Source organism: Mesoplodon bidens, assembly GCF_964165515.1.
Source record: "Mesoplodon bidens genome assembly, chromosome: 1".
Taxonomy (NCBI): domain Eukaryota; kingdom Metazoa; phylum Chordata; class Mammalia; order Artiodactyla; family Ziphiidae; genus Mesoplodon; species Mesoplodon bidens.
The window spans coordinates 27221934-27237038 of record NC_138176.1 but is presented as its reverse complement, the minus strand read 5'-3'; the positions used below and the strand labels follow the sequence as shown (position 1 = coordinate 27237038).

The window sequence follows — 15105 nt, the reverse complement described above, 5'->3', positions numbered from 1 at the left end:
TTATATTTTTAAAGTTACGTACCCAGCTACATTGCTAGAAGCAGGATCTTTTCCTCTAGAATCTCTTGCTCAATGTGGTAGCTGTAGCATCCAACACAGTGCCTGGCACGTGGGGAAAGGGTATCAATACATATTTGTTATTTGATTTGTAGAAATGGATGTTTCCATTAGGAACCATTCCTTTCCCCTGTAGAGAAGGCCAGAGATGGTGCTCCAAACTCATTCATATCCAGCAGCCAAGAGATTTAGCATCTGTGCTTTAACATCCTGTGAAGGATTTCAATTTTCCTATTTTTCACTTTTAAACTTTAAAACTTCAGTGCTTTCCTAAGGGCATGAAGGTGCTGTTGCCAGTTGCTAGCAGGGTTTTCCAGCCCCATAAATTGGCAAATTAAAACCATGCCCGGGGAACCATTACCGCCCAGTGTCTCTTTTTATGCCGGCACTTTGAAAGTTCTTACACTGATTAAATTGACCTTTACAGTGGCTCAGTAAGAATAGCAACTCTAAGACACTGAAGCTCTTAAGGAAAATGATGTTAGTCCCATAGTTTATGCTGCCGCCAAAGAGATGAGGTAACTTTTTGCGTATGTGCAGAAGGCCTACTATTCATCCTCTTCCACTGTAAATAGTGTTCTTTCCAGGGCAGTGTTGGTCTTGCTTCCTGCTTCTTCACACCTGTGCTTTTTGTTTGGTGACCATATGTGCCCCGTTTCTTGGAGCTGGTCACTGCGGTACCAGAGCTGAAGGCACACGTTTAACAAATGAGGATCTTGATGGTCATCATCACAGTCATTCTGAGGTGAAAGACCTCAGCGTAAGAGCATGTGTTATTCACCCAAAGTTTCTTTATGGCAGGTCTACGTTTCTAGCACATTTGGGCCAGGAGTTTGTGCAAATGAAAACATTGCCTGGGAAACAGTATCTTTAAAATGCAAATCTCATCTTGTCCCTGCTTACCTAACTTCCTTACCTATTTGTTCAACCATTTCCTAGCTAAAGGGCTTTGCTTGTACCATTTCCTTTTCCTGGAATGTTCTTCCCACCCCTCTTGCCTAGTTACTAACTTTCTAACCATCCTGGCAATCTCAGTTCAAGCTTACCCTCCTCACAGCTATCTGGACCTCCTTGTCTAGTTCCTAGTTCTTAATTATTGTAAGTTTTCACCAAATCACGTATTTTTCCTTCCTACAGTTTTATTTGTATGATTACCTTATCATCTTTCATTAGACTTTAAGTTCCATGAGGGTAAAGAGCATGCCTGCTTTGGCCTTTTATGTGCCCATTGTGTTCCCCACCACTAGTTCAGTGCTGGTGCAGGGTAGGTACTCAGTAAATGTTGAAGGAAGGAGTGAAGGCCCTGTGTTCCCCAATGGGACAAACACCATTCTGCTTTTCAGAAAATCAGTATGTGAAAATAATGACCTTTCAAACAAAGAAGAGAGGAAGCCCAAGCATGTTGCCCCTCCTCACTGCCAAGTAGAAGACGTCCCCAAAGTCGAAGAGCTCCACAAGGGCAGGGCCCTTATCTTTTCCCTCAAAGACGAAATGTTGATTTTGTTTGGTTTGGGGCTTTTAAGTGGATTTATTTAAGCATCTGAAGTGTAAAAAGCAAGTGAAGAAGTATAACTTAAACCAAGGAGGCTGTAGCTTAATAGTTAAAAGCTCAGGCTCTGGAGTCAGGTGAATTAGATTGGACTGCTTCCTAGCTGTGTGGCCTCCAGCAAGTGACTTAGCCTCTGTTGACCTCAATTCTCTTATACTACCCTCTTCATAGTGGTGCTTTCAAGTTTAGATGAAGGAAGACTTGTAAGGCATTTAGAACAGTGCCTGGCACATAGCAGGTACTCAGTATACACTAGCCGTATTATTCACCCCAGCTCATTCTGCCTTCACGGAAGCTGCATAGCCATTGTTTCATTGAGCAAACCTTTGTGTGCCAAGCACTGTGCTCATTCTTGGAGTTGGGGAGGGGGATTGAGGAGACAGAGCTCCTGCCCATAGGGAGGGCACGATGTATCGCTCGTTCACTCTCGAGAAGGGGGGGTGAGGTGGGCTATTAACTTCCCACTCTTCAAGACTTGGCCTGAACAACATAATATGTGTGTAGTGCTTGGAGATGCTTGGAAGAAAAGCAAAGGGTGCTCATAAAGAGTGCTGAGAATTTTTCATATTTGAACTTTGCATTGCATTCTCTCTGGTTCCTTTTTCTATTCTTCAGGTGTCTGGAGCAGCCCACATTGCCAGTGAACTTTACTCTTCTGAGAAATAGTTCTAAGTGAATGCAGAGTGCTGTTTATTGCATGGTCTTTCATGCCCAGCAATAATGGCTCATAGAATAACGTTGATATTGAGAGCTCAGAGAAGTTAAGTCATTTACCCAAGTGACACTGTAATAAGCATAGTGTGAGAACTGGGCTTTGAACCCAGATCTGACTGAATCTTTACCATTTGTATCTTGAGCTGCCTGGAGATTCTTGAAAGTCCTCTGGGGTGACTTCCTCATACAGGGAAGGGTGGAAGAGCACCAAGCAGCATTTGCACACCTCTGTTCTTTGCTTTGACTGAGAGGAGGCATAGGTTACAGGAGCTCTTGCATTGGCTCGAGGCTGCTGTCAAAGGGAATGGGAGGTGGTTAGGCTAATAAACCCTTTGGGTTTAAGGAGACATGAGTGAGCATCTTAACCAGCTCTAGGGCCATTGAGTAACTTGTCCAGAGTGCCGTTCCTCTGTAATGGCAGAGCTAGGGCCAAACACAAGGCTTCTGGATTTTCCTTTCATACCAGAAGGTCTCTTTCTCTGGAGGAGCTCATGACACTCACATCTCGCTACCTTCTTAATCCTTCATGTCTTCCTTGCTAAAGGTCCATGAACCCACATCTTGTCTTCTTTAACTGCCTACCTGCTTTCCCTCCTTCTGCAGCAGAAAATGACAGTTCCCATAACCAAGATCATCTCAGGCAACTTGGGGACTCTATTTGGGGGGAGGAAAGCAAGGGATGAGATACACTGGGTAAAAAGTATTTGAGGAACTGAGTTAAATGATGCTGCTACAGTCTGCTGTCCCTGGGAAAGAGTGGGGTTCTGTTTACACTGGGCTTCCTGCCTCGGGGGATGGGAGAGCCAAGAGAAAAGCTGACACCAGTAGGTCATGAGGAGGCCACTTGTTTAGATTTCAGACACGTTCCATTTCATGCCTCTCGGAGGACCAGTTGGCCCGCCCTGTGTTCCGAGCCTGGACCTCATCTGGTGAATTTTCTTGAGGCAGAAGTGTCCCTGGATTCTTTCATGTGTCAGGGTGTAGGCAGCACGGCCTCTTTTAGAAACTATGTGGACAGTTTGAACTGTGCTCTTGTGAGCCAGGCCAGAAGAATGGCATTTCAGGGCCTGGTAAATTTGGGAGAAACTTTTTGATGTCCTTGGGAAAGCAGTGTTTTGCTCTGAAGTCAAGAGGGAGAGGGTGTGTTCTAGCAAAAGCAACGAACACAGATCTGCTTTCTCCACATGCATCAGGCCTCAGAGGAGACATCCCACTGGACAGCCACCTGCTAGGTGTGCCATTTTACTTATGGTGGACACAGGAAGGCAAAGATAGGAAGAACTCTGTTTGCAATACTATTGTGAAACCCTCATTGTCAGAGTCGACAAATGCCTTTCCCATGTTTCCTTCTTCCTAAACCCCTTTATACCAGGGTGTAAGACTCTTAAAGCCCAGGAAACACCTGAGGATGTGGTGGAAATACTCACTGAGCCAGGGATCTGGGTTGTAGCCGTGCCTTTTCTTTTGTCCTCGTGGCTTCAGGTGCCCAGCCTCTAGCCCTGTAGACAGTCGCTGGAGTGCTTTGTTTGTACCCTTGGCCAAACAGACAGCGTAGTATAAAGCAAGACCCAGAGAACAGGAACCGACCCTGTGACTTGAGTTTCCACTGGCAGACGTCCGCCCGGATGTACACTGTGGGCAGGGTCAGTCTGAGTAGCAGCACATATAATACTGTGGTTTTAGTTTCTTTGCTGAGCAGGGTTTTTTCCCTTCCTAGCTTTGTGCCTCTTGAGGTTAGGGACAATTTCTTACTCATCGTTGTATCCCTCGTACCCAACCCAGTGCTTGGCACAAAGACTGTGTCCAGTCACTGCATGTGTTACTTCTTTAGAACAAAGAAATGTTGAAAGCCAGATCTTTTAGGTCTCATCAAATGCATTGTGACCCAGAGGACGTTTGAGGCTGAAGTTTAGGTCAGCTGGTGGGGTATTTCATATCTTAACTACGAAACATAAAAAAAACCTTTCCACCTCCATCTCCATCCACCAGTGCTGTGAATAGAATTTGGCAAAATGCTAGATGGTTACTCAGCGGTGCCCTTTCTGTAGCTGTCCCTGACAAGGGACAGTGTGAATCCTAGGTCCAGTCAAGATTATTAAGAGATCATTTGGTAAGCAAAAAATGATCTAGCAAATTGAAATTGGACTAGGTCACCTGAGCAAGTCACCCCTTTTCTTAAGATTGAAAGAATTTTAGTAGCAAGATTTTTAGCCTTCTTTTGAATCACACTGTAATTAACCTTGGAGATACGTGTTTTGAAGGGAAGATGGACTGACTGACCAGTTGCCAATCCTAGAATACGTGCTGCCTTCATTATTCTGGGAACTTTCACAGAGAAAACGGATTTATTTAAAATATACAGCCTATTACAGGAGAATCACCACCTTCTTACTGGCTGAGTTTAGGACCAGAACGTGGAGTGTTTCTGCTTAGATATAAAGAAAGCAAGGAGAACTCTGCTCTTTACCAGTTGGCTTTGTGTACTGAATCCTCTTCCCCCTTTAATAAACCATATTATTTTTCTTAAATCTGCTGTTGTTGTGTGGTTCTTTCTTTCTTTCTTTCTCTCTCTGTCCCTCCCTCCCTTTCTCTCTCTGTTTCTTTCTTTCTCTCTCTCTCTTTCTTTTCTTTCAATAAACATTGGTACAAACCGTTTTGGTGGAAGGTGGGCAGGCGATCAGTAAGAGGAGGATGAGAAGAAAAGTAGTGTTTAAAAGCTATAATTTAATATGCTACAGTGTTTTTTTAATTTCTTTTAGGATAAGGAAACCTGCGTGGGTACCAACAATCAAAGCTACATCTGTGACACAGGACACTGCTGTGGACAGTCTCAGTGCTGCAACTACTACTATGAACTCTGGTGTAAGTCCTTGCCTGGGGATGTCTTGGCATCCCAGGGTCTCAGTTTCTGCCTCTGCTCATTGGGAAACCATAGGCTGATCAGCCCTTTTCTTATTCTCTTGGTGGCAGTGTTGGTGAGCAGAATCTGCTTCCAGGTTCTAGAAGCGATCTCTCTGTAGAGGAGGAGAGGTCTGGTGCTCTTCGGACACCACGCACTAAAGACCGGAGAACGTGGTCCTGAGCCTTCTTAAGAAGCCGTGGCTAGCAGGTCTGCTGCAGAATCTCCTGAATGGGGTTCTCTTTGATGCCCTCTCCAGGGTGTGCCGAGCAGTGACAACAACTTACATCCTCTCATGGGCCAGCCCATGTGCCTAGGCTCGCCATCTTTGCCAAGAGAGGTTTGCAGCAGCCAAGCTGCTGTGAATGCTGGGCTGCTCTCTGTGGATGGCTGTAATGCCATTTTCTTGTAAGAAGCACCAGGGCTTCCAGAATTCCCCAGAGATGATCAAGGAGCTGCCTCTGTTTCTGAGGGTCCCTCTCAAAGGGATAATCTTTTCCTAGGTCCTTGCCGACAGAGCCCTCCTGGAGAGAAGGAGTCTGGAGGTTCAGCCCCTTTTCTTCCTTCCCCAGATCCCAAACTGAAGTGTCTAGAGGCTTCTCCAGTCCACCTAACCTGCTTACTGTCAGCTCAGTGCCACGTGGAGACAGTCCTCATCTTGTCACTGCTTGGTGGCAGCCAGGACTGCTTGCACCCCTTCCAGAGTTGCACGAGGGTGGTGACATTGCCGTGGCCTTCAGGGAGTGACCCAGGCTTGGAGAGTTCACTAAAGCCCTTTGTACTCTAATCTTCTTGGAACTCAGACGAGACACTGTAGGATGCTGGACAAGGAAGGGGGAGGATGGGAGGGTCCTAAGGGCAGAGAGTTGCCAGGTGACCAGCATGCAGTGGTTCTCATAACTGTCTGTTGCTAGAGGAAACGGTAGGCTGTTTCCCCAGAGAATTCTAAGCCCCCCATCACTCCCTCCATTTGGAAACAAACTTTGTGCTTGCTGGTCAACCATGCCCTTACCATCACCACCATCTCTTCCCTTTTTCCCCTTCTCCTTTCTGATCTCCCCATTCCCCCCACATCAGTGATATGGTCAGAAAGCAGCTAGAAGGGCTATTGTTTGAAATGCAAAGGAAATAGACTCTTGGCTGGGAGGCCTCTCCCTCTAAATGCAAATGGATCTTGTAGCCAGTGGGAGTGGGTCCTACAAACAGGACCTCTCCTCACTCTTGTCCTTCCCTTTTGAGGATGGGCTCAGGGGTGGTTAAGGGCAGACTCCTCCCCAAGGAGAGAACAGGGTTCAAGATGTCCCCACCAGTCCTGCAAGTATTATATAAGCAGCAGCAAAGGCAGGCCTGGAGTTGTTGGTGCTATTTTAGAAGGGGTGGGGGCTGAGGAACTCACTAGAGAAACACAAAGTGCCAGGCAGGTGGACAGTCTGTGTTTAAATGTTTCAAAATGCAGATAACCACAGGGCTCAAATTCTCCCTCCCACCCCTTGTTAAAACAAAAGTTGAAGCTGGGCTGCCAAAAAGCCACAGAGCTGCAGCTTGTTTTTCTGGGGCCTGGCCCAGGCGGCATCAGTTGCGGAAAGAATGGAGTTGCTCATGGCCCCCATCTCAGATTGACAGAGCCTCCTGGGCTGTTGGCAGAGCAGACTCAGTAGCCACCAGAATTGGGTCACCAAAGCCAGGGCTGGGGGTGGGGCGGCTGGGACAGGGAGACCCAGGTGGCAGGGTGGCAGGCAGTCTGGGAACCAGGCACTTCGTCCCGAGGGCCTGAAGAAAGCCAGGGGAAGAGCTGCACAGTGGCTCATCACCTCTCCAGTTGTGGTCAGCCGGGGAAAGGAGAAGGCCAGACGGAGACCAGAGTCTGGAGGGGGAGGAAAGACTCACTCCTGTACAAGTTGGCCCATGCTTTCCAAGCTCTGGGGGGACGGAGACTGTAAAAGCCAAACTTCCTCTTGTCTGTGCCCAGAAATGGCTTTTTGGTCAGAAGATGCCCAGTGAGTGTTCCGCCCCTCTCGGAATTCTTTGGTTTTCCTCCTTCTTAGGGGCCTGGCCTCGGCCTGATGTGTAGAGGAGGGAGGTTGAGCGTAGGAATGAGCCCTTTCAGTTCTCATCAGAACCGTGCTTTTTGTGCTTTGAACCCTGTTCCCTCTAATTGCCTCTGAACTTTGCCTGAAATGTGAAAGTAATGGGCTTTGCATTATTCTTTTTGTCTCTTTCCTTTGGAAGGAAAAAATCTCAGCCAGGAAACCCTTGGCAGGGTTTTTGTCAAAGTACCTCTTTAACCATAGTTGCCTACAGGGAAGGCCTCACGGAAAAACAAATGCCATTTCTGCCAACCCTCATACCACTACTTAGCTGAATTTTCCTATGTGCTGAGCACTGTCTCACACACACACATACACACACAGAGCCCACTTTACACAGACACACAAGCACACACAGACCTTAAGCTTCAGCCAGCGCCCTTACTCCTGTGTCTTTTCAGTCTCATGTAACGCTAAGCCAGGGGTCATTCCTGGGTCTGCATCAGTCCGGAAGTGAGGGTCCTGTTTACCACTGCCGTGGCTGAGGCTATAAGAACCTGGCCATTATTATTATTATCATCCCATGCATTTTCATGGCACTTGTACTTTCAGTCATCATTCAGTCATCTATTCAGCAAACTCTTATTCCAGTGGTTTCAGACTTTGGCAAGCATCTACATTTCCTGGAGGGCTTATTAAAGCACAAATTTCTGGGCCCCAATCCCAGAGTTTTTGATTCAATAGGTCTGAGGTGGACCTGAGAATTTGCAATTCTAACAAGTTCCTACTGGATGCTGTGGCCTCTTCTGTGTTAGAGCGTGTGGGGAGACAGAATCCTTGCCATCAAGAAGGGAGTCTCTGAGCACAGAGAGGAGATAAGACAATGTGCCTCACTAGTAATGCAAAGTAGAGAATGGAGTGTACGTGCCAGGACTGCGATGTATGTGCCAGGAGAGTTTGCTTTAGCTGGACAGGATTCAGGCAGGCTGCATGGAGGAGGTGGCATTTGAGGTAAGCCTTAAAGGGTGGATAGAATTTAAGCACATGGAGAAGGGTAGAATGACTTCCCAGGCCGAGGAATACCAAACACCATAGGTCAAGGTGTCATGGGAAAGAAGAGAGCATGCATCTCATTAACCTTTCCCCTGTGGCCATGGGGCTGGGCTGCGGGGCTCGCCCTGGGGAGATGAGGGTGCTGACGTGCATAGAACTCCGCTGTGTGCCTGGCACTCATTAAGGTCTTCACACACGTCAGCTCAGCCTGCCCCAAATACAACCGTGCCAGGTACGCATATCCCGTTTCTCAGGACCAGGGGCGTTAAGTAGCCGGTCAGTTGGTTGCAGCTGGGTAGTGGGGTCAGTGTGCCTCACACAAAGCTACCCCCTTCCTGAACTTCTCAGTGCCAGGCTGGAAGGGTGGTGGGCGCAGGTCGTGAAAGGTCTCGAATGTGCATGCTTGAGTACTCTGCATACAGATATTAACTCGGTTATCCTCACAATGACCAAGTAGGCAGAAACCATTATTCTCCCCATTTTACAGATGAGGGAAGTAAAGACAAAATGATCAAGGTCACAAAGCTAGGAAATGAAACTTGTCCAGTCTTTCCGATGAAGTTGCAAGTCCTCTAAAGTCTTCATTTCCCAAATTCAGTCCTTTCTCCACAGCGGCCATGTCAGGAGCTCCTGCTAAGAGCTATCAGGGGCCAGGGAGGTCACCCACCATCCTGTGGGGTAGAAGGAGAGCTAGTTGACAGTATACTTTGGCTTCCTAATGAGGAATTTCCTGCCAGTTGGGGAGTGGTGTTTTCCCAAGTTTATAGTGAGCTCTGGGGCACATGACTCAGTTCCTACATTGGACTGTGATTGTTTTTAAAAACATGTTTTCCACTTTGCTTAACATGACAAACGTGTCCCACCATGAGGTCACAGCTTTCAAAGGTCAGTGGGGAATGTAATCTGTGGGTAGGTGTGTGTTTGGGGAGGGGGGCATGCTTCTGTCTTTCTCTGTGTGGCTCTTTCAGTAGGTTTTCCTTTTTAAAACTTTCCTCCTTGTTTGTGAAATCTAATGAAAAGATCAAAAGTTTGTACAACTCCATAGGTACTAGTCTGGACGGTCCCCCTTTTAAAGCTGATGGGACACGGCTTTGACTAGAATAGCTGCCAGGAACATCCGTTTTGTGAGGGTCAAACCAAGAATGCCTTCTGTCTTCCCACATTAACTCCATCAAGTTGGACCAGTCCTTGGGGGTCTTCTCTGGACCTGTGCTAATGCCTCATTACCCCACTAGGCCCCTTCTGCTCCCAAGTTAGTTTTCTCCTAGTTTTGATCCACACTATCACTTTGTGATACTATATTAGAAATGGAAAACTCAGTTCGAGATTTTATGTCACGTCATATAAGTGGTATGTGGTAGGGAGGGTTTTTCTACCCATGATACCACATGAACAGAAGCAGCTGATGGAATTTCAGTAAACGTGTGAGTTTTCTGGTGCTGTTCGATATAACTGGGGTAACTCTGCCAAGAGCATGCCTTCCACTTGTCTCATTTCTTCCCCCAGCCTCCTCCTACCCTGCCTCAGTTTTCCTTAAAAAAAAAAAAAAAAAGACCTCTTTTTCTATTATATTTCAGTTCAATAGAACTCAGGCTTTTTCTGGAATAAGGATTCTCTTAAGAATCTGATGAACATTTTAAATCCTTTCCCCCAGAAAAACCTATAAAGATACTGCATCAGTCAGGATAGGCGAGAGGTTATGCTCAGTAATAAACAAGTCCAAACTCCTAGTGGCCCTAAAATAGCAGGTTTATTACTCACACTATATGTCCATCACAGGTTGGATGAGAGCTTTGTTCCTACTTCTTTATCCCCTGGGGCCAGACTGGCCCTGAAGTCACTGTCTGGAATGTTATGGCTTGCCATGGCAGAAGGGAGACTAACAGAGGGTCTCACATCAGCAAGAAATGTTCTGGCCTCTAAGTGACATCTGTCACTTCCAGTCTCAATTTATTAGTTAGAAGCTGCCCCAAAGTGTCACAGTCATAAGGGCGCCAGGAAGTTCAAGCCTACCCACATGCCAGGAAGGGGGAGAACCAGAAATATTTGGCCAACATAAAAACCAGTGCCTGAGATTCTTCTTATTAAAAGCCTATTATAGGGTTTCCCTGGTGGTGCAGTGGTTGAGAATCCACCTGCCAATGCAGGGAACATGGGTTTGAGCCCTGGTCTGGGAAGATCCCACATGCTGCAGAGCAGCTAAGCCCAAGCGCCACAGCTACTGAGCCTGTGCTCTAGAGCCCACGAGCCACAACTACTGAGCCCATGTGCCACAGCTACTGAAGCCCGCACGCCTAGAGACTGTGCCCCACAGCAACAGAAGCCACCAAAATGAGAAGCCCACGCACCGCAGCGAAGAGTAGCCCCTGCTTGCTGCAACTAAAAAGAAAGCCCACACGCAGCAGCGAAGACCCAACGCAGCAAAAAATAAATAAATAACTTTATTTTTTTAAAGCCCGTCATAATATAGCTGAGAGGTTTTGCCTTAGATCATATATATTGCAGCATTAAGGTTAAAAGTTAATTTACCTTTAGGTAAGAATCAATTGAAAAAATGACTTGGGAGGTAAAAAATTGTAGAGTTTGGTGCTGATTATCTCATGGGAGAATGTACTTTGAAAATTATAAAGTAACACAGAAGTATAAAGGATTGTGAGATGATGCTGGGTAGTATAAAAAAGTGGTTAGCCCAGAATCTTTTAGACTTGACTCTAAAATACGCCTGGAGCCAGGCTCTTCAGCAGAATGCATTGTGCTTATTTGTGCCACTTCCTTCGGGTGTGACCCCACCCCAGGAGGCTGGGAGCTGAACAGATCATAGGGGCTGGAGGAGATGTTACAGGACCGCAGCGGGAAGCCAGTTCACTCCCAGAGCTCCTTTCTGGCCTCAAAACCATTCCCTGAGAGCTCCTCTTACAGTGTCCAGTCTCCAGTTGGCGAGCATTGGAAGGAGAGAAGTGCAAGTTAAGCAAATGTCAGCAGCGACTCCGGGAAGGACCACAAGGGAGACTTCTGACTTCAACTTACATTTATGCACTGTGGTTAGGAATGGGGTTTTTCTGTCTGCTGATGGGAAATGGGGAAGAGATTCTCTGCCCATTGTCCTCCTACCTGCTCTCCCATTGCTAGACCTCAGCAGAAGGTTCAGTTGAACACCGACATGTGCTGAAAACACAAAGGTGTTACACAGTGATGTTGCTAGCCTGCCAGGGCTGGAAGGCTGTACTGCTATCCTGCCTTACCCCATAGGGGTGGCTCTGTGGGGAGATTCAGCCCAGACACCCCTGGGGGACAGAAGGAAACACCCTGGGTGTTGCTAGAGGCCACACCCTAAATGTCAGTGGGATCTTTGAGAATATTGTGTTCTGGTACAAACAGGAAAAAAAATCGGGTTTATTCCTTTACAAATCTGTTTGCTGGGAGAGGGAAGCCTTTTTTTTTTTTTTTTTAATGAAATGAACTCATTCTGACAAGAGATGTAGAAATACTTAACACATTCTAAACACAAATTTATAATTACAAAGCAGACAATAAAAAATATACATAACGTTTGTAATGGGAAAAACTTGAAGTTCTTCAGGAATAGAGAACAATGAAGTTCTTCGGCAATAGAGAACAAATGAAAAATAATATAATCTATTCTCGTTTAATAAAAACTCACCTTAAAATTATTCCTCAGATTATTTTTTTATTGAGAAAAAATATTCTTTTTATTTCAAAGAAGTACTTGTTCATCTTATCAGCAATAAGCAAAAAACAAAGCTGGTACCAGAAAATCTACTGTCCTATTGTCCAGGAATAACCTCATGACTAACTTCCTGATCATCCCTCTGGACATTTATATATACTTTTTTCTTAAGCAAAAATTGGGCTCATATTTTATGCTGTTTCATAATCTTTTTTTTTCATTTAATATTAGAAACATCTTTATATGTCAAATATAGTATTCTGGGAATAATTTTTTTTTTTTTTTTTTTTTGCGGTATGCGGGCCTCTCACTGTTGTGGCCTCTCCCGTTGCGGAGCACAGGCTCCGGATGCGCAGGCTCAGCGGCCATGGCTCACGGGCCCAGCCGCTCCGCGGCATATGGGATCCTCCCGGACCGGGGCACAAACCCGTATCCCCTGCATCGGCAGGCGGACTCTCAACCACTGCGCCACCAGGGAGGCCCGGGAATAATTTTTTAATGATTCATATCATTTCATTGTATGAAGACATTCCCAGAGGAATTTTAAAACCTATTCAGAAATATGTTAATTTTTTTAAAGCCAGCAAAAGTAAAATTAGTCACAGATATTTTTAAGTTTTAACTTACTTTGTTTCCAGTTTTATAATTTGAAAGAAGAAAAATAACTGGGAGAAGAAAATTAAAATTTCTTCTCATAATCCCACGACTTAAAATGTCACTATTTTTTCCTTCCAGTCTTTTTTCCCTCTCTATCTCTCTCTATATTTTTTAAAGCAAAATTGCTTATTCATTAAAAAAAAAAAAATTAGAAGCCTTTTCTGTACACGTGTGAAGATTGAAGAGGGAGTCTTATACTGGAGTTTGCCAGGGTTCTCTGAGTATGATCCAAGAGCACACAGTGGGAAATGAGAAGAAACAATCTGCCTGGGGAAGAGGGCGGTAGGCTTCTCCCCTGCTCCTTTACCCTTCTCTGGAGCCAGGAGGAAGAAAGGGAGGCCGCTGATGGTCCCGAGTCTAATGCAGCAGCAGGCCAAAGCGAGGTGGGTGGGAGTGGATTGTTTGTGATGGTGGGAGATGGAATTGTACCGGATTGTGACAAGAGCAGAGGAAGTTGTTTACACTCTCCAGGGAAGAAATGGGCCTGAGGAAATTAGAATTTTTCCACCTCTAACTTCAGTGACTCTTGTATGACGGAGGCGACATGGTAGAGAAAAAAAATTTTATCAGGTAGCCCCTCCGAGGCCCCCGGCAACCACTCATCTGCTGAGATGTGGGGATTCTGAGGGGCTCTTCACTCTAGGTGGGGAGCCTGGGAGCCGTCCTTGTGGGCCTGAGCAGGGCTGGAGTGGGGAGGTGGGCACCAAGAGAGGCTGAAGCATTTTCTCAGGGATCTCTTAAGATAGGAAGGGCACATTGTCCTAAAAGGTAAGCATACTTAAATGCCCCCCAAACCTAAAATATGGGAGGACCAGCAGTGCTGCACAGATGCCTTGGCATTCTTCCCTTCCCCCAGGAGCCCTGGAGGCGCCCCGGAGTGAGTGACCTCTTTTACGGTCACCATTCTTACACTTCTGCCCTCTTCCGCCCCACGTGTCTTTCACTCTGGTACCAACATGAAAATTGATCACAGGTTCTAAATGTACCTTCACCAGGCAAGGGCCAACAGTGCCAGCTTCGACCAGGCGTTCAGTGTCCCTGGGCCTCCTTGTGCCGAGAGCAGCCCCTCCAGCTGGCATTCATGGTGTGCCCACGCCTCTCTGTCTCGCCTCCCTGCCCCCAGGGTTCTGGCTCGTGTGGACCATCATCATCATCCTGAGCTGCTGCTGCGTGTGCCACCACCGCCGAGCCAAGCACCGCCTTCAGGCCCAACAGCGGCAACATGAAATCAACCTGATCGCCTACCGGGAAGCCCACAATTACTCAGCGCTGCCATTTTATTTCAGTACGTACACCAAACCCCACCCTCGGGGCTCAGGACCCATAGACTGTGGGCACAGGGGGTTGGCCTCCTTGTCCCGCACAGAGCAGGGTCTCACAAGTGTGGGAACAAGGGGATGCGCACCTTTAGCACCGAGGAGCCAGTGCTGTGGGTGCAGCCCCTGGCAGCCACTGGGCCATTCCAGTCCACACCAGCGGGGTTCTATCTACATCTCTGCTCCTTTAGTTTAGGCAGATTTTTTTAGGCAGGTGGCTGTATGATGTTTGATGTGAATGAATTGAGATTTAGAGGTCAGTGGCCTGAAATCTGCCCGTTTTGCTTCCTGCCATGTGATACGCTTGAGCAGAGGCTGCTACAAAAGGGGCAGCGGTGGGGGGTAGCATTGGGACTTCCTGAGAACCAAGAAACTCCGTGACTCACTGAAGGGCACACTCACCTGACTTCCCTGGGGTTCCTTTTTTTTTTTTTCCCATGCTGTGGCATCTTAGTTTCCTGACCAGGGATTGAACCCGGGCTCTTGTCAGTGAGAACGCCAAGTCCTAACCACTGGACCACCAGGGAAGCCCCTCCCTGGGGTTCCTTACACTGATCTCTCGAGTGGTCGGTGGAGGCCCGGAAGTGCAGCCTGTCCAAAGCCATTCTGCTGTGTGTTCTACAGACTAAAGTAGTCATAAATTTGGAACTCCACACCTATAAGAGTTAAGTGCTTAGCACAGTGCCTGGCATATAGTAAGTGCTCAATAAATGCTAGCAATTACTGTTATAATTAGATCATCTGTGCCTCAAAGCAAAAGATAACTCCCCTGGCATGTTCTTAACAAGCCTTGATGACAGGCCCCTCACCCTTTACTGGTAAGTCACCCGCTCTTGACGCGAATCAGGATGAGGTTTGGTGTGTATATTTCCAGACCACCTCCTGCCACGCTAGGGTGAGAGGCAACACAGTTTTCCAGCCTCCCAGAAAAAGGCTCTCTTCATGATACACATCTGGAAACTCTTAACTTAGGGTCCCTGACCCTGAGGCCTATGGGATGCAGATGGAGGACACCGTCTGAGCTAGAAACATGAGACTTGCGTGCATGTGGAAAACAGGTCCCTTGCAGGCAGAGCTCTCTTGGCCATTCACCACATTGGCTGAACCCTCTGCCTTAACTCCAGACAAGCAGAAGTCCTTGCCTG

The 15105-nt window shown here is 46.9% G+C and overlaps 1 protein-coding gene across 4 annotated transcripts in view; it reads left to right on the top strand.

Annotated features, from left to right (window-relative positions):
* Nucleotides 1-15105, top strand: part of WBP1L (WW domain binding protein 1 like) — a 60102-nt gene that overhangs the window by 41086 nt on the left and 3911 nt on the right. For all 4 annotated transcript variants that reach the window (XM_081228570.1, XM_081228572.1, XM_081228573.1 and 1 more), the window contains 2 exons: nucleotides 5080-5182; nucleotides 13768-13929. In XM_081228570.1, the coding sequence (XP_081084696.1) occupies nucleotides 5080-5182; nucleotides 13768-13929 (265 nt within the window). The remainder of the gene's footprint in view (nucleotides 1-5079; nucleotides 5183-13767; nucleotides 13930-15105) is intronic.